We start from the raw sequence: 18,409 nt of genomic DNA, 5'->3' as shown, positions 1-18,409 counted from the left end.
TTCTTTGACTAAGAGGGGATGTACATTACAGCTTCTTCCAGAACTATATGATATAGTAGTCCAATCCTGATTATTTTCATACTTTATCTTACCCGGGTAATAAAAAGCCCCAAAAAATGGCTGAGTAAAACGCATACGCACCGACGGACGGACATGGCTATATCGACTCAGCTTCTCATAATTATCGAGAATATATGGGGTCGGAAACTAACGAGCACTCTAGCGCCGCCACTACCCTACGGCCAATTCCGCCTAGTGAAACTCGTTTATACGTATATTTTCCATGTTTCTAGTCCAATTTTAATAAAATTTGGTAGGTATTAACAGGGGAGATTTTAGTGTGCTGAAATTGGGTTCGATAGTCCAAAAATTGAGACAGGCAATAAGCTTTTATAGCGGACGTTGACGATACTATGCGCAGTACGTTCAAGTGGCCCCTACGACACCAGGACAAAGCCTATTACGCGCGAGCCCAAGCAGATAACTGCCCACCTCCCACCCGACCGACCGAGGGGTGCAGCCGTAGAACGCACGGCACGAATCGCGTGGAGATATACACAATAGAAAAAAACAGACAAACAAATAATACTATCGCTATCTATCTATGGAATCGGAAAAAGAAGACTTAACAAGTACCTTCTGTTTTCTATTTGTTAAATATTCTCGAACCCAAGAAAGGAAAAGGGGTGGAAACCCAATGTCGCTCGGCTTAGAAAGTAATAGGGTATGATTAACGGAATCAAAGGCTTTGCTGAAGTCAGTGTATATGACATCAGTTTGTTTACCATTTTTGAACCCCTTGATAATTATTGATGTAAATTCTAAAAGGTTAGTGGTTGTAGATCTACGTTTCACAAACACATGTTGGGATGGCTAAATAATAGTACTGCAAAAATGTTGCAATTGAGAAGTTATAATTTTCTCAAAAGCTTTCGAAATAGCGGACAGTTTTGAGATACCCCTATAGTTAGAGGCTTCGGACTTTTTGCTATTTTTATGCAGAGGAATGATATACGACTCCTTGGAAAAGAGGAAGATTCGACAGACAATAAAAACAATTTTAAAATGGGTTTACATAATGCGTTTGCACAGAACCTGAGTACACATCCAGGAAGACCATCTGGCCCCGGAGAATAAACAGGTTTAACTAATTTAAGTTCGCTAAGAATAGAACTTTCATCAATCACTGGATTGAAAATCCAATTGGCCTTTTTTAAACGATAAGAATACGGACATGCGCGATACTCCGTTGAAGAATAAATTGTTTTGAAAAAACTCGCAAACATATCGGAAATTGCCTGATCAGTGCTCGCTTTTTTATTTTGGAAAGACAAAAAAGATGGGTGCACAGAGGTCTTACGTTTAGAATTAACAAAATTATAAAAATGTTTAGGGTTAGAAGAAAACTGAAGCTTACACCGCTGAAGATAATTCTTATAGCATTGTGTATTAAGCATCATGAATTTTGAACGGGCGACTGTATACAGAGCGTAATCTGATGAACGACGTGGTTTTTGAAACTTCTTATAATATCGTGTCTTCACATTTTTTAAATTGGATAACTCACGAGAGAACCAGGGTTTGAAAAGCCGGTCCAGCCTACCAAGAGGCACACAAATATTAAAGAGTGAATTCTGACTATCATAAAAGAAGCGAACAGCTGAGTTCATATCTCTACAACAGTATAGATAATAGTAATAATCAATAAATATTGATAAAAACTCAGGAGCTATGAAGAAACACGACCGTCACGACAGAGAGCAGAAAAGCTACAGGACAGCCATGGATTAAGGGATATGGGTCGGTAAGAGTTTAGTGAGGTTTTGTCTGAAATGGATTTTGGATTTGGAATAGTTAAGCTGTTTAGTCTGGAGTTCTGTAGGGTTACAATTTATTATATTGTTTTTTTTTTTTGCATCATGGTATAGGTGTGGTTGTGTTTGTTATACCCTTGCAAAAAGGGTATATTAATTTTTGTCAGAAGTGTGCAATGCATAGAAGGAAGCAATTCCGACCATATAAAGTATATATACTCTTAATGAGCATGACGAGGCGAGTTCAAACAGGCATGTCCATCTGTCCATCCGTCCGTGTGGATCAGCGCAAACTCCTCCTAGACCGTAAGAGCTACAGAGCTGAAATTTTGCATGTAGGCTTGTATGTACTGCAGGCGTTGTATATCTCGGATTCAGCCGGATCGGATCACTATATCATATAGCTCCCATACAAATGACAAAGTCACGAACAGTGACTTTTCTTAATAACTTCGTTTTTTGACCTATTGTCATGAAATTCAATATTGGTGAGCTAATTACACTCATAAGCGACTGTGCCATTGATCCAGATCGGGTGACTATCTCGGTCGAACACAGTGACTCTCGGCAATAACTTCGTTACTTTCTACGCAAATGTCATAAAAATTTATATTTAGTTTAACGTAGCTATTAATGACTGTGCCAAATTTGATCAAAATCGGATAAATATATCATATAGCTTACATAGGAACGGTAGGTGGAAAACAGTGTCTATTATCAATAACTTCGTTATTTCCTATGCTAAGATTGTAAGGGGTTCTTTAGCAAACATTAGACTTTTTAAAAAAACGCTTAAACGTCTTTCCACTTATAAGGATATAAGTAAGGAAAGAGAAACAAAAAACTTGCAAGGCTATACAAACTTTGACGCGGTCAAAGTTAGCCCCGGCGCACTGTTTTTTTTTTTTTCGTAAGTATTAATATTGTAATTTTGACTGCCACCCAATTTGAGTAAATAGCGATCCGGAACATCCATGCAATCGGCGGCTGTAAGCTTCACTGTATGTTGACGTTCCGCCTCCTTGATTTAGTCTTTCTTAATATCCAATTGCACTTCAGAACTAGAATTTATTTCTCACTCGATAAAAGGATTCAAGACTGTTGTGCAAACTGATGTCATTTATAATAACTTTAGGAAGAATTTTGGCATTATTATTCATACTCTTCTTTTATATAAGTTAAACGCATTTGGCATCGTCAGCTTTTTGCTTGATTGGATTCTCCAGAATCTTTCAAGCGTACTTTAAGGGTCCTCTTTCAGTCTTCAGTTTCTAAGACCATTCAAGTGACTTGTGGAGTACCTTAAGGTAATCATTTCATTTCCATTGCTATTCAGTCTTTTTATAAATAATCTTCTCTTGGTATAGAGTCATTCTCTTTCGCTTTTGCATGCCATTATTGTTAAGTTTGAATTCCCAACTATTTATAGCGTTGAAGATATGGTATGGCCATTACAACTGTGGATTCTTTAGCGAAGTCTGCTGATGATAGAACTTGGTGGTTCTTGAAATAGCTATACAGACAACCTTCTCACCTTTTGTGCTGCCTATGATTTAAAATCTTACAAATAAATTAGTAAGATTTATTGACCAGAAGCCCCGCTAAAACCCAGTTTTTGATTAACTTCAATAAGGTCGATATCTAGACGAAAAAAAATTTTTTTTTAAATTAAATTTGTAAGGGTTATTTTAAATTTTCAAGCTGCACAAATTTACTCAGTACTTTTCATTTAACTTCAATTTAAACTTTATTTACGGAAATCATTTTTCTTTTTGATTGTTATTTGGTTGAGCATAAAACGCTGAAACAGAAATTACATCAACAAATCAGAGTATCAATTGACTACCATCACTCCATAGTTTGCAAAAAACTTGGTTGAGAGTCGCTGAATTGATACCGCTTAATACACTAGGCACTTCCCCCATAGTTTAGTCGCTAAAATGCCATCCATCGATGCACTTCGGAAGGGTGTTTTATATGATCATTTATCATTTTTTCAAGATATGATCAGAACGGAAAATTATTTTCACTTAACGATTTTTGTGCTATTAACGGTTTAGGCTTTAAAAAAATTGTAGAAGTTTTCGAGGTGTAACTAAGTAACTCTGGTGGCAGCAAACAGTATCCAGAATTTGGCTAAAAGCCAAGCTTTGTCTGGGTCAGCAACGGCGGAAGGTTAGATAAGGCCACTCGCCTTTAATGCCTTGCCGTACGAAAAAAAATTTGGCCGCACCGTAAGCCCCAACACAAAAACGTTGTGGCGCTGCCGGTGTTTAGTTGGCAATGTCTTCTCAATGCCCGAATGCCAATTCCGGAATGCAACGCAATATTGGCCAGAAAATGGGAGGTTTTCAATCTATTATATCTAATTTAAAATTTGTAATTAACCTACATACCTGCTATAATTTATAACCAAATTCTTGGGACACAGCTTTTTTTTCCACAATTTTTCTCCTCAGTATTAAAATGAAATCAAGCTTAGGAAAAAAAAAACAAGGCGCGTTGCCACATCATTAACGATAGATCACTTATCGCTATCCCAATATTATTCTTGTATCGATTGATCGATATACCAATATTATTCATTTATCGATTGATCGCTATTGGAGATGTGGCGCGTAAAATCGTTAAGATTAAAAATTTTAAAGTTTAAACCAGCGCAAAATACACCACCCGATAATATGCAACGTTGGGCAAATAAAAGCAGTTTCCAAGTTTCTTTTTAATTCGACATTTTATGAACTTAGGGGCTAATTTAGCATTAAAGTTCTAAGAGAATTTGCTCAACGTGAAGTTTCTGCGGAAAACTTTTTGGCCTTCTTTAAAAGAGACAGACTTACTGCGAAGATTATACTGTTCTTAATGTTTTCTCTTATATCCTGTCGCAAAAGGTTTAACTGGTGAGTCTGAGTGAGCGGTGTTATGGGCTCTTGAAACAACTTTAAAAGTTTATAATCTGAACCATGAGTAACCATGTCCAGTCCGAACCAAGCTTTAAAGGGTGAGCAACCTAAAGATTGATGCAACGATGATAGCAATGAACAAGATATACTCGTTAAATGTTGATCTTAGGTGGTCTAAGCGTATAATTTGGTGCTTTGGACTCGTTACAGGTGTCACATTGACGAATATGGTCACGCACATCCTTTACCATGCCAGGCCAATAAAGAGTTCTACGTATCTTGTCAATAGTTTTCTGCATACCTGATTGTGAAGAGGTATGGCTATCGTAAGCTTGTTTTACAACATTTACTCTGAGTTTATCCGGTACACATAGTTTCCAAGAAAGCTTCTCTTGATAAGAATCTATACTGGCATGTTCGGTTCGAATATACAAATGTTTGTCTACAATTTTGATATCTGGAAATTTGTCTTGATTTTCAGTGATTTTCTTATTCAGAAGCATATAACTATCGTCCAAAAATGCTTCAGATTCCAGATCTATAATCGAACCCATTTCTATAGCCTCTATCGAAAGGTTGGACAATCTTCATAACGCGTCAGGAATCAAGTGTTATTTTCCTTTCCTATGCGACATATTGAACTTAAATTGTTGCAAGCGAAAAATCCATCGAGCTAATCTCCCAGAAACCAGGCATGAATTCCATCCCAATAATGTTAACGCATTAGCTACAATAAACTAGAGTGATCAGTAACTACTTCAAATTCTTGTAATGCCAAATAACACCTAAATTTTTCGATAGCCAGTATAACAGCTAAACATTCGCGTTCAGTAACACTATAATTGCGTTGAGCACGACTCAACTTTTTAGACATGAAAGCAATAGGTTTTTCTTCCTCTGGGTCTGATATCGATATTTTTTGCATAAAAAATATATTTATATCGGGATATTTTTTTTGCCAATTATCGAATATTCGATATTCTTTTAAAGAAATTTTAAGATATTTTTGCGTTGGTCACTCTTGTAATGAGTGTAGCAAGCGCACAAGTGAGAAAGTTAAAATGGTGAAAACAAATTACTCAGAATTCAAAAATGGAACAGCCAAATGTAATTTGTGCCTTAAAACCATTAAAACAAGTTTCTACTTCGATTTTCTAATCGACAAATATGGTGTCGCACCTGAAAAATAAGCACTATGACACTTTTGTAAAGTGTATGCAAAAAAAGGTAAGTACGTACACATTGAAAGTGGCGTCACTTTTCTGTTTGTGCGTGTGTGTAATAGTAGAGCCCGTTTTCTCGATATACACACACGCTTGTAATGCTGGGCTGCCGGTTTAGATTGTTTCGCAATTTATAATTCTGAATTTTTTGTCGTTTGAATAAATAATTAGGTTTCGACGAACTCTTGCGAAAGCGAAACAATTGAGCAATCATTCATAAATTCTGAAACTTTAAAAAGTTAGGTAAAAAAAAAATTGCAATCTGAATTTTATAAACTTTATCTTAATTTTAGACAGTGGCGAAAAAGCAAATGAAATTTGTAAAGCAATTGTCTTTATGATTTGCAGAGACAACATGCCTGTCCGGTGCGTGGAGAAAGAAGGTCTAACACATTTCTTAAGAAATATGTGCCGAAATTTAAAATGCCAAGCCGGTCCAAGGCGACGTTTGTTTTACTATGTAGAATAGTCATAAAATTAATGATAATTTTTTCCAGATTACGACATTGATCGGAGAAAAATACAAGACATTAGTGATTGCTGTTAAAAAGGTTTTAAGCAAAGTGGAGGATGTCGCATTCACATTCGAAGTAGTGACTATAACAAACTCAAGCCGACCATTTCTTACAATAACTGCGCATTTTATAAATAAGGAATGTTTGGAATCAATTTGTTTAAAGGCAGCTAGAATGGATCAGGTAATTTTTATATTTTTATTATTATATCTGTGTTTTTGTTACCTCTTTAATTGTTAATCGTGTTTGTCTTGTGTTCTTCACTTAATGGTCGACGATTCTCTGAAAGATATCGCATCATTTTGTAATATTTTGGAAAAAGTTAAACAAATTGTTATGCATTGCAAGCACAGCCCTGCAATAATGGACGAGCTGCAAAAAGCTCAGGCCGATGAGGAAATTCCAGAAGGTTGCATTAAGACCTTTACAACAAAGCGTTGATACGCGATGGAATTCATGTCTTGAAATGCTGGTATCCTTTTTAAGTCTTGCGAATAAAGTGGCCATAATTTTAATAAAGAGATCGGAAAAAATAAAAAGTTTGCCAGAAATGCTATCAACTGACGAATTAAATACTTGCAAGGATTTCTGTAGCCTTCTGAACCCATTCAGCATGGTGATCCCGTTAATTTCACTTTTGCTAAACAAAATGCAGATTTCAAAAGTAGAATCTGTTGACGGTATTCTTACCAAAGATTCTCTTCACAAGCAATTGGAGAAAAGGTGCAAGCCTCTTGAATTAAATAAAGTGTTAGTAAAGTCTTCATTCCTTGATCCAAGGTTTAAAAAAATGTATATCTCGCCAATCGGGGTACAAGAGGCGACCAAAGATGTTTTAAAAGAAAAGAACAAAAATATTTAAGTTCTGTTCAAAAATATAACTAATTCTCTCGTTTTTTTTTTTTTTTTAATTTTTTATATTTTAGATGAAAATTCAGATGACCAAGGTGATGGCTTGGAAAACGACCACAATAGGTCAATTTCGAACGTAGACGGTTCGGGAAATGGGGAACTAAAGATGTATTTCAGCTTGCCCCAATCTTAGTGGGAAAGTAACCCAATAATGTTTTGGAGTTCGCATAAGACGGCTATGCCAGGACTCTCGAAGATCGCCTTACGATACCTTATAACCCCTTATAGATCAGTGCCTTCGGAGCGACTTGCTTCTGCCATTAAATGTGTTGTCTGTGACTCACGAAGTCATATTTAAAACGAAACGACGGATACACATATCACAGAACGCGTTTTTTTGAAATTTTTGAACTCCAAATACTGGAGTTAAACATTTGTTTAAATATGTTAAAAAAAAATGTTGAAAAAGTCAGTATTTTGAAAATAAATTGTATTATTTAAATTTAAATTTATTTTTGGGGGAAAAAAATATCAAAAATATCGATATATCGATATTTTAAATGATATATTAAATATCATATTGATATTTTTTCAAAAGTTAAAATATTATCGATACGATATTTTAAAAATATTCGACAACCCTACTAAATTTATAAAGCTCAAATTCGTTGTAAAAGCTGTTTGAAGCTGAAGCTCTTATTAGAATTGGGGTATGATGTTTTACATGGAAAACTATCTGATTAACAAATTTGGTAAATATATATAGCACTTAATGATATAGTGGTCCGATCCAGACGATTTTCATACTTGATCGCACCCAGGTTATAAACTGGGTTAAAACCAAGTTTCCTCCTAATATCTTTTAAATTGGCGCATTAAAACGCATACGCACCGACGGACGAACAGACGGACATGACTACACCGACTTAGCTTCTAATGCTGATCGGAAACGTTTCCTTCTGTGCGTTACAAACATCTGACCAATATTATAAGACCCTCTGGGGTAGGGTAGAAAAATATACATACATAAAACAATAAAAATTGTATAATCTTCTCGTTGAAGAATTGGTTTTTTGTGAATGAACGTGGCTTGGGCAAGCGTCATCTAGATGCAAATAAAAAACTGTATTTTATATATAAAATATAGAAGTCGTCACTTTAGTAAACAGGGTATAGCTATGTACTATTTATTTCATTTGTAGAGTTAACTTAAGCTTACAAAGTTTAAGCCAACAGTTTCTAGCCATGGCTACTGAGGCCTTCGTCTAAATTATATGTACATAGATATAGTATAAAGATATCTTTCCGCTACTATACAATACAATACTATACAAAGGGGGGAAAAAATATCAAAGAAGCTAACTCCGGCTATGCCGAAGTTTATATACCTTGAAGTCCTTGGCAATAATATTTGTATACCCCTGAAAAAGGGTATATAGTCATATATCCAACTTCAATACCCAAAGCCTAATAAACTTTTTGTCCCCTAAACTCAAACTTTAAAGTAAACATCCGTTTTTATAATAAACAATTGGACACTTGCAATAACAATTGTCCCTCTAAAATTCAAAAGCGTGAAAACGCTAATTAAGCATTAAAGTTCGGGCCAATCAAATCCGTTTTATTCATAAACAATTAAACACTTGCAATAACAATTGTCCCCCTAAAAGTCAAAAGCGTGAGAACGCTAATTCAGCATTAAAATTCGGGCCAATCAAATCATACCAATGTCGATCACGCCACTAAAGGGCTCACAAGTTTAGCCTATAAATATTACTCTAAGACATCTTTGTACTTTAGTTTTAAGTATTCATTCATTGAATAAAGTCCCGTCTTTCAACTCAACAAAAACAATATCTTTTTTTTGCTATCTGGAAAGACCAGATAAAAATATATGGATTTTGGTCAGAAGTGTGCAACGCATAGAAGGAAGCATCTCCGACCATATAAAGTATATATATTCTTGATCAGCACGACGAGACGAGTTCAAATAGCCATGTCCGTCTGTCTGACCTTCTGTCCGTCCGTCTGGAGCAGTCTCCTCCTAGACCGTAAGAGCTACAAAGCTGAAATTTTGCATGTAGGCTTGTATATACTGCACAGTTTCAGCCGGATTTTTATGGGCTATTGTCGTGAATCTTAATATTGGTGTGTTTATTACACCGATAAACGACGGTGCAAAATTTGATTCAGACCCGGTGACTATATCCTATAGCTCCCGTAGGAACCATCGGTCGAAAACAGTGAATTTTGTCAATAACTTTGTTCCTTTTACGCGATTGCTTTTAAAATAAACATTTGTTAGTTTAATATACCTGTTAATGACTGTGCCGAATTTGATAAAGATCGGGTAACTATATCATATAGCTCCAATATGAACGATCGGTGGAAAACAGTGACTTTGATCAATATCTTATTTATTTCCTCTGCTAAGATTGTAGGCCATTCTTTTGAAAACTTTTTATAAAAAACGTTTTTCCACTTTGATGGCTATAGGTAAGGAAAAAGTTACCAAAAAAGGTATAAAAAAATTCATTTTATTTATTTGCCATTCCTTTGATAATTTCTTTATTTTGGTACCATTCCTTTCATAATTTGTTTATTTACCTTCTATAACATAGTTAATAAAATGTAACTAGTAAGCTTTTTTTGTACTACTAGTCCTAGGCCTCTTTTTGTGTTTGGGCTGCAACTGAAGCAAGACTCTCTTTGCTGAAAAGAGAAAACGACCAAAGAGAGCGAGAGAGAGACCAAGAACAGCGCAAGTTACTTTGAAGAGACAAACTTGAAGATCCGTTACTTCAATTCTTTTCTTTCTTATTTCTTCTATGGAAATTTCCAGAACTTTGAATTTTGTAAATGACAGCGTGGTTTGCTGTAGTTGAATTTTACTCTTGAAATTAATCTCGTTCGATGCGGTTGCACCTTCTGTGTCCGCCGATAATTGTACTATAGTTTAGGTTAAGAAAATAAAGCAACTGGATTGAAGTCACCCTGGTTATCTCATTCCTTCCAAATTGAAGTGCCTCAAAGCCGCCTCGGTGGAAATCATCCGAAGGCCGCATCATACAAAGCGAGCAGTTTGGGGCTCCGCAAGGGCGCAGCAGTTAGCCAACATATTTTTGGTGCCGAAACCAGGAGGAATAATCTTGGCGATTGGATTTGAAGTGTGATTGCCAGTGGATAGACTGATTCGGGTGAGTACAATTTAACGTTGATGTATTTGGGTAGGTGTTCATTATGGCTAAAAGGCTGTTACCGTTGACAACGTAGCAAATCACAATGCTCACTTCGCTGGAGAAGTCATTGGCGCGGTATAAATCGGAGGAGTCGGGACATACCGAGAGTCATCTGTAAGCCAGATTGGACTCTATGGCCCACCTTCACGCAGATTTTCAGCGCAATCATCACCAACTGGTGCAAGGTCCATCATTGTTACCTACCGCATCACAGTCATAAAGGAATCGTCAGTAACTACGAAGGTACGAGTCGTCTTCGATGGATCGAGCAAGACGAGTAATGGAAAATCACTTAATGAGATTCTAGCAATAGGTCCAAAATTGGACGTACATCTTCAAGGAATCATTCTCAATTGGCGAGGGCTAAAATGGGTATTTATTGCGGATGTTGAAAAAATGTACAGATGTATTAATATTCCAGATTCTATGATAACCATCAGCTGGATCCGTGGTGGAGCTGCCAACTGGAAAGTATTTGTGTCCAATCGAATAAACAAAATCCTGGAAATCTCAGACGAAAGGCAATGGAGACACGTCGCCTCTAAAGATAACCCTGCAGATTATCTAAGCCGTGGCATGAGTGCACCCAAGTTGGCATCGTGTGAATTATGGTGGCATGGGCCATCTTGGTTACAAGGATCGGACATCAAATGGCCTTGTAATGCTATTGATAAGGATTCGCTGTCGGTTGTTGACACTGAAGTCAGAAAGGTGACCTGCCATAAGATATCAGTGGAAGAAATGCCAAGTGTAGCATTTATCAGCAACGTTTCGTATATAATTTTCGTACATCTGTGGCAGAACGAAGAGGATTAGGACTCTCAATTGTGGAATTAGAAGAGGGTCTAAGTGAATTGATTAGGATGGTGCAGAAGGATTGTTTTAACTCTGAATGGAAGGCGCTATCGGAAGGAAGGGTAATAGCAAAGGACAGCATACTACTGTCTCTCAATCCGTATTTTGATTCGAAGGAACGTGTTTTACGTCTCCGAGGCAGGCTCCGAGATTCCCTGTTGCCCATAAATGAAAAATATCCTTATACATTACCGTATGAACATTCTTTCACAGATCTTGTCATATCTTACAGTCATATTAGCAAAGGTGCCATGCAAGGGCATGGTGGAACCTCACTAACGCGGAATTTTATAAGGAAGAAATTCTGTATTGTTAATGGACGCAATGCAGTTCGGTTTGGAATTCATAAATGTATCACATGTTTTAAGATGAAGCCTCAATATGCAGGTCATAAAATGGGAATGTTACCAGCAGTACGAGTACGTCCTTCTAGAGCATTTTCATCCGTTGGAGTGGACTACGCTGGACCCGTAAATATTTCTCCCTGCAAAGGAAGAGGACGTGTATCCCAGAAGGGATATATTGCTGTCTTCGTATGTCTAGTGACGAAGGCCGTTCATTTGGAGCCAGTTGGAGATCTGACCTCAGATGCATTTATAGGAGCATTTAACCTTTTCATTGGCAGACGTGGCCTATGCACAGACGTTTATAGTGACAGCGGTACTAATTTTATTGGAGCCAACTAGGTCGGGTTATGGAGACACATGCAGGACCCGATGGACTAGTGAGAGTGGTGACTTTGAAGACAGTCAAAGGACTCATGAAACGACCGGTAGCCAAACTCTGTCTATTGCCTATTCAGGAGAATTGGATAGAAAATGACACCAGACCTACACCTAAGCGTTAAATTGTTACTTTCTCGGTTCAGTTTTCTTTTCACAGGAGTCTTCCGGACGTGAATTTGATGATGATGATCGTCATCATCAAAAGGGGGAGAATGTTTGGGCTGCAACTGAAGCCAGACTCTCTTTGCTGAACAGAGAAAACGAACGAAGAGAGAGAGAGAGAGAGACCAAGAACAGCGCAAGTTACTTTGAAGTGACAAACTTGGAGATCCGTTACTTCAATTCTTTTCTTTCTTATTTCTTCTATGGAAATTTCCAGAACTTTGAATTTTGTAAAAGACAGCGTGGTTTGCTGTACTTGAATTTACTCTTGAAATTAATCTCGGTCGATGCGGTTGGACCTTCTGTGTCCGCCGACATTTGTACTATATTTTAGGTTAAGAAATAAAGCAAATGGATTGAAGTCAACCTGGTCATCTCATTCCTTCTAAATCACAAGTGCCTCAAAGCCGCCTCGGTAGAAATCATCCGAAGGCCGCATCATATAAAGCGAGCAGTTTGGGGCTTCGCAAGGGCGCAGCCGTTAGCCAACATATTTTTGGTGCCGAAACCCGGGAGGAATGATCTTGGCCATTGGATTTGGAGTGTGATTGCAAGTGGATAGACTGATTCGGGTGAGTACAATTTAACGTTGATGTGTTTGGGTAGGTGTTCATTATGGCTGAAAAACTGTTACCGTTGACTACGGAGCAAATCACATTGCTCACTTCGCTGGAGAAGTCATTGGCGCGGTATAAATCGGAGGAGTCGGGACATAACGAGAGTCATCTGGAAGCCAGATTGGACTCAATGGCCCATCTTCACGCAGATTTTCAGCGCAATCATCACCAACTGGTGGAAGAACGAGATAATGAGGAGATAAATGGCAGATATTTTGACAAAGACATCAGAGACTGTTTCGAAGAAACCTACAAAATGGGAGTAGCTCAAATTCGAAATGAGTTGCAGAGACATAAGGATCGGAGAATCCCGGCGTCGACTGCATTTGATGAGTCTTGTTTGCATCAGACGGTGCATGCACAAATGGGACCAAGTTTGGAGGAAGTGAGACTCCCAACAGTTAAACTGCCTACCTTCAGCGGGAAATTTATTGAGTGGTCGGTGTTCAAGGAGGTGTTTTTAACAAGAGTACACCACTGTGACAAGCTGACGGACTTACATCGTTTTCTTTATTTGAAGGATTCATTGGTTGGAGACGCAGCTAAGGATATTGAACATCTAACGCTAATAGCGGCGAACTATGAAGTAGCTTGGACAATGTTGATGAATTTGTATGATAACAAGCGAGTGTTTTTATATTACATGGATGTGTTCGATCAGCAATTACCAATAAATTATGGAGATGCGGAAAGTTTGAGAGGATTTGTGCAAACTTCCCGCTCATGTGTGAATTCATTGGAGAAGACTAGTGTGGATGTGCGACAACAGTCAGAAATTTTAGTGTACTACATGATGAAGAGATTACCGAATCAATTAATAGTGGATTGGGAGCTCAACGCAGAATCTGCCGAGCTTTGAGGAGCTAAGTCAGTATCTTGAAACTCAGTACAGAACGATGATTACGGCTGCAGCAGGTAATATCAAGGGAACTCTATCACGGGATAGATACCGGAATGCAAGGCCAGGTGTACATGGATAACGAGTTAACCAGAACTACACAAACGCTTCATTTGTTACTCGAGAGACAGACCTATGCTTTGTGTGTGAAAAGGATGCACACCTTATAGGAGTATGTATGATATTCCAGGAGATGAGGCTATCGGAACGAAAGGCCAGTGTAGTGAGGCATCGACTGTGTTTTAGATGCCTTAAGCCAAATCATCGAATAGATGCATGTGACAGTACAGTAAATTGTGAAAAATGTCAACGACGGAATCACACACTTCTTCATGTAGTCAAGTCAAGAGATCACGAGAGGTCGCTTGGCGCACCAAGAAAGGGGAGTCATCCCGACAGCATCTGCGAATGCTTTAAATGGAAAGAGTAAAAGAGAAACTGCGGTAAGCCAGAGAGATTTGGTTTTATTACCAACGGCAATGGTTTGGGTAGAGTCGATAGAAGGCTATCCTTTATTCCTAGTTCTAGGAATTCTAGTGCCCGAACAATTGGCATTTATAGCATTGCGTTAGCTTACCGGGTACTTTTTCTTTGTATTTCCAACGAACCCTAGTATGATTGACATACATAAAGTCTTTGCGCAGTTGCTGTATTGTTATGCTTTTGTTGGTAAAACATATGATGTATAGCAGCAGTTTATGATTCAATTTTGTTTTCTTTTTTACAATCTTAACGTCAAGGCATTGTAGTCCAAGGTTGACTAACATGGTTTTAACATCTTCACCGGTGTGTTAATCCAGTCCTGATAGTACTGCTTTGAATGGTTGAGTGGTCTTAGGGGCATGAGTGAAGAACTGACATTTGCTTTGCCTTAGTTGTAAGGAGACTATAGCGAATAATTCCATGTTTGGTAGGAATATTTTAATGCCGATGGAAATGGACCTCATAAAGTACTCCTGGATATTAAGTTTTCCGATAAGTTTGTGGATGAATTCTGCACTTTGTTTAAGTACAGTTATTGGAGTGTTTTCCCCGACCTATTATACTTAAAAGTTTTGGATTTTTTTTAGTGCTAGTGCTGACCACGATCCTCGGACTGTTATTCATGTGTTTTTTACAATATAATTCTGCGAAATATGACGGTATTTTGGCAAATATTTTTTGAGTATTTGAAGAAAATCCTTGAAAAAATTTGAATACGTTGGATATTATTAAAATTTATTTTTTTGGCTTCCATTAGTAGTAAATATTTTAAGTTCAAAAACGTATTCACATGTTCCTTGAGCCTTAAATTGAAGCCAAGAATCCTTTGAACACATAACCTCAGCAAGTGGTGCTATTTTTAAGTTCGGTAGATGAGTTGTCTAAGTGTCCCAGTCATTTAGTCAACTGAACAACGAGGATCCGGGTTCGAATCCCAGGCTAGTGTATGGATGTAGTTTTCGTCTAAGCCGAAGGCCTTAGTTGCCAGTGCTTGTAAAATGTAGTTAGGCTGATAGTTTATAACTATATCCTATACTTTAATAATAATAATAATAATACTTTAATAATAATAATTAATAATAATAATAAAAATAATAATCCCATGGGCGCTAAGACACTTTTAAATGTGAACTAGCGCCCACTCCAAAAGCGAAATAACGCCCGAGGGCGCTACGACACAATTGAAGAATATTCAATAAAATATTTAAAAAATGTAATTGTTTTGTTTTCTTATTTTTTAAAGCCCTTTAATCGTGTCATAACGCCCATAAAAAAGTGAAATAAAGTCCGGCGTGCTTTATGTCACATTTAAAAGTCTCATTGCGCTCGTGGGCTTTATGTCGCAAAAATGTGTGTCTTAGCGCCCATGGGCCTTATGACACTGGGCGTTATGACATGTACCCTATAAAAAGACGAAAAATCTTTAGATGGCTGAGTAAAATGCATACGCACCGACGGCCATGGCTATACTCAGCTTCGCATGCTGATCAAGAATATATATACTTTATTAGGTCGGAAATGTCTCCGGAAAATTTTTTTTCGATTTTTTTAGGTTAATTTGGAATATGTGCGACTTAAGGCTGATTTTTATTCAAAATAAACTAAGAAACTCCACCTTTCGCAACTTTATTTGCTATTTTCCTAATCCTTTAATGATAGAAAGTCTCTTACCATGCAATAAGTTGGTCCGAAAAGGCTGCTGGCATTATAAAGAGGTTTTCATTGTATTGGTCTATCATATTGGTGGATCTGAATCATTTGTAGTCCATGCTTTTTTATTCCTGTACTATTTATTTCCAATAGCTCTCTAATTTTGAAACACTGATACTCTATTGTGTCCTTTCCGTGAACCAAAATCTTATGTACCGTTTGTGTAAGCTTTTTTTGCGGATTCAATTCAACAAAATTTGAGCAGTTTTTAAAGTATATTCGGTAAATTTTTCAGCATTTACCATTTCCTTGCAATTTGTAACATTCAAGATAACATTTAATGATCTCACCCTAAAAACTGTCCATAATAATGTCGTTTTATCATTCTCAAAAAATCTTTGTCGTGTTTCTATCATTGCATTTTTAATGCTAGCTTCGAAAAGAATTTGGCTTGGGCATATTACCTACTTCTTTCTTTCTATTTACAACCTCACTCAATGTGTATTATCCGTTTTTGTTTAACCTGGCCGGGGAAGTGGTTAGGCAAGCTTTAACGTAAATTCTATCCACTTGATTTTGCAATGCATTTATGCACTCCATAAAGGTAAATGGGGAAATCCAAAAAGTATTAAACCTGAAGTAACCCAATTACCAGTTACCTAAAATTAGAGATACCTACTGAACATCGAGGATCCGGGTTTGAATTCCAGGCTAGTGTATGGATGTAATTTTTGTCTAAGCCGAAGGCCTTAGTTTCCAGTGTTTGTAAAATAGAGTTAGGCTGATAGTTTACAACTATATCCCACACAAAATAATAATAATAATAATAGAGATACCTTTTTCGTAGGCAAATAGGAAACTATAACGAAAATAAAAATCGAACATTTCTAAGATTTAGTCAAGTAGTATTTTTAATACATTATTGTGGAATGTTACATAATTAACAACGCACAATTTACATCGCGACATGCATGCGCTCTTATTCCGTATACCTGCGGCGATTGGGATCATATACAAGTTAGCACACGCGTTTTACGCCGAGTCCTACCCTGCACACCGACCAACTATGATGCAGCAAGACGAGACGCAATACCAGAAACTGCTGAATGAGTTACGGGTAGTATACCCGTTCTTATTAAAAGTCACGTTGACAACACACACATCCCATAACCCTAGGAAGTACATTGTGACCCATATTAATCCACACTATTCACTTGTTCCATTAATGACTTCCTATACCTAGAGTAAGCACTTTAACGCTTGACCCAATATTAACTTCCTATCGCATAGCATAAGCACTTTTCCATTCACCTTTGTAACCAACCCATTTCTACTGACTTCATCGGAAGAGTGACATACTCTCAACATAGGCCACAGTACGATCAATAGACGTTGATCAGCCCTGTTGAGGTATATTTAAGGCCCCGATCACTGGGGTAGTTTTAGTCTTAGTCTGGCCTGGGAACCAGAAGTACATTCAAGTGATTAATAAACAAATTATAACTAAAAATCGAAGCTTCTGTGTAATTAGTTTCATGGTAAACTAGTGGTTAATGAAAGAGTCTTGTGTGTCATCTCCCATGTGTATCCGAAGGATCACAATGCCACACCCCGACAGGGAGACACGTATGATAGACTCATAGCTGGCTCCCGAGTAGGGACCAGACTCGCATCCATGAACCAGGCTCGTACTTAAGAGTCGTAACTAAGACTCGTAACTTACATCTGATAGGTAATTATTTTACCTACCTAGTGTAGTCCGGCATTGATCCTTGCTAGTTGTATTCCGCTAAAGTTCAGAAAACGCCAATATTTAGTTGATTTTTTAAACTCCTTTAGTTCAATAAGGATTTTGACCAAATTTGGTATTTTGCTGGATATTAGAATTAAATTTAAGTGCGCCAAATTTGATTGCACAAGGTAGAAAATTACGGAATATAATCGAGTTTTTCAAATTGCGATAACTGTACATATACACGAGACCACGTACCAAGTTTGGTGGCTCTAGCTCTTATAGTTTCCGAGATCTAGGTGTTCATACGGACGAACGGACAGAAAAACATGGCTAGATCGACTCGGCTGTTGATGCTGATCAAGAATATATGGCATTAACAGAAGCCAACTACAACACTGCTTGGCAGAAACGTTTTAATAACAAAGGAGTTTTAGTAACTGCCATACTGATAAAGCTGTTTGATCACCCTAATGTGGGAAATGACTCAATTTTTATATAAAAATTATGAATCGTTGCAAACGTCAAAAAATGTATTCGTCAATATGGAATAGTCAGATGCTGTCATAATGTTTCACATGACATGGAACCTAAACAGATGCAACCACGCTTTGTATGAGCAATCTCACTCTAGTACAAAAGATCTTCAGGAAATGAAAGATTTCCTATCATTTTTGGAACAGCGCTTTCGAACATTGGAGGCGATTGGAGAAGCAAGAAACAAAAATCACAATAGATCAC

General features: G+C 37.4%; 2 protein-coding genes across 11 annotated transcripts in view; one reads left to right on the top strand and one right to left on the bottom strand.

The window, feature by feature from the left end:
* Window positions 1-18,409, bottom strand: part of LOC6653161 (membralin) — a 128,641-nt gene that overhangs the window by 97,052 nt on the left and 13,180 nt on the right. The window contains exon 1 of one of the 7 annotated variants that reach the window (XM_047009926.1): window positions 17,686-17,717. The exons of the other annotated variants lie outside the window; for them this stretch is intronic. Coding sequence (XP_046865882.1) covers window positions 17,686-17,702 — 17 coding nt within the window. The 5' untranslated portion in view covers window positions 17,703-17,717. Of the gene's footprint in view, window positions 1-17,685; window positions 17,718-18,409 lie in introns of those variants that run through there. 7 annotated transcript variants of the gene reach the window in all.
* On the top strand, window positions 5,744-7,724 carry LOC124459981. 4 transcript variants are annotated; one of them, XR_006953948.1, is made up of 4 exons: window positions 5,744-5,944; window positions 6,112-6,183; window positions 6,438-6,638; window positions 7,382-7,724. XR_006953948.1 is itself a non-coding variant. In XM_047009931.1 (4 exons), the coding sequence occupies exons 1-4, from the start codon at window positions 5,885-5,887 to the stop codon at window positions 7,445-7,447; spliced, it is 345 nt and encodes a 114-aa protein (XP_046865887.1). In that variant the 5' UTR covers window positions 5,744-5,884; the 3' UTR covers window positions 7,448-7,724. The 4 variants fall into 4 exon arrangements, 2 of the variants coding, with proteins under 2 accessions (XP_046865887.1, XP_046865888.1); XR_006953947.1 differs by having other exon boundaries at window positions 6,289-6,638; XM_047009931.1 differs by lacking the exon at window positions 6,112-6,183 and adding an exon at window positions 6,289-6,306.

The sequence above is a fragment of the Drosophila willistoni genome (genome assembly GCF_018902025.1).
Source record: "Drosophila willistoni isolate 14030-0811.24 chromosome 2L unlocalized genomic scaffold, UCI_dwil_1.1 Seg168, whole genome shotgun sequence".
NCBI classification, from domain to species: domain Eukaryota; kingdom Metazoa; phylum Arthropoda; class Insecta; order Diptera; family Drosophilidae; genus Drosophila; species Drosophila willistoni.
Note: the sequence above shows the minus strand (reverse complement) of the source record. Positions and strands in the feature narration are given on the sequence as shown.

Excerpts from the sequence above, each read along its gene's own strand:
- LOC124459981 (XM_047009931.1), top strand. The coding sequence starts at position 5,885 with ATGGTGTCGCACCTGAAAAATAAGCACTATGACACTTTTGTAAAGTGT. Across the intron at positions 6,639-7,381 it reads AGGCAGCTAGAATGGATCAG|ATGAAAATTCAGATGACCAA; the intron begins GTAATTTTTATA and ends TTTATATTTTAG.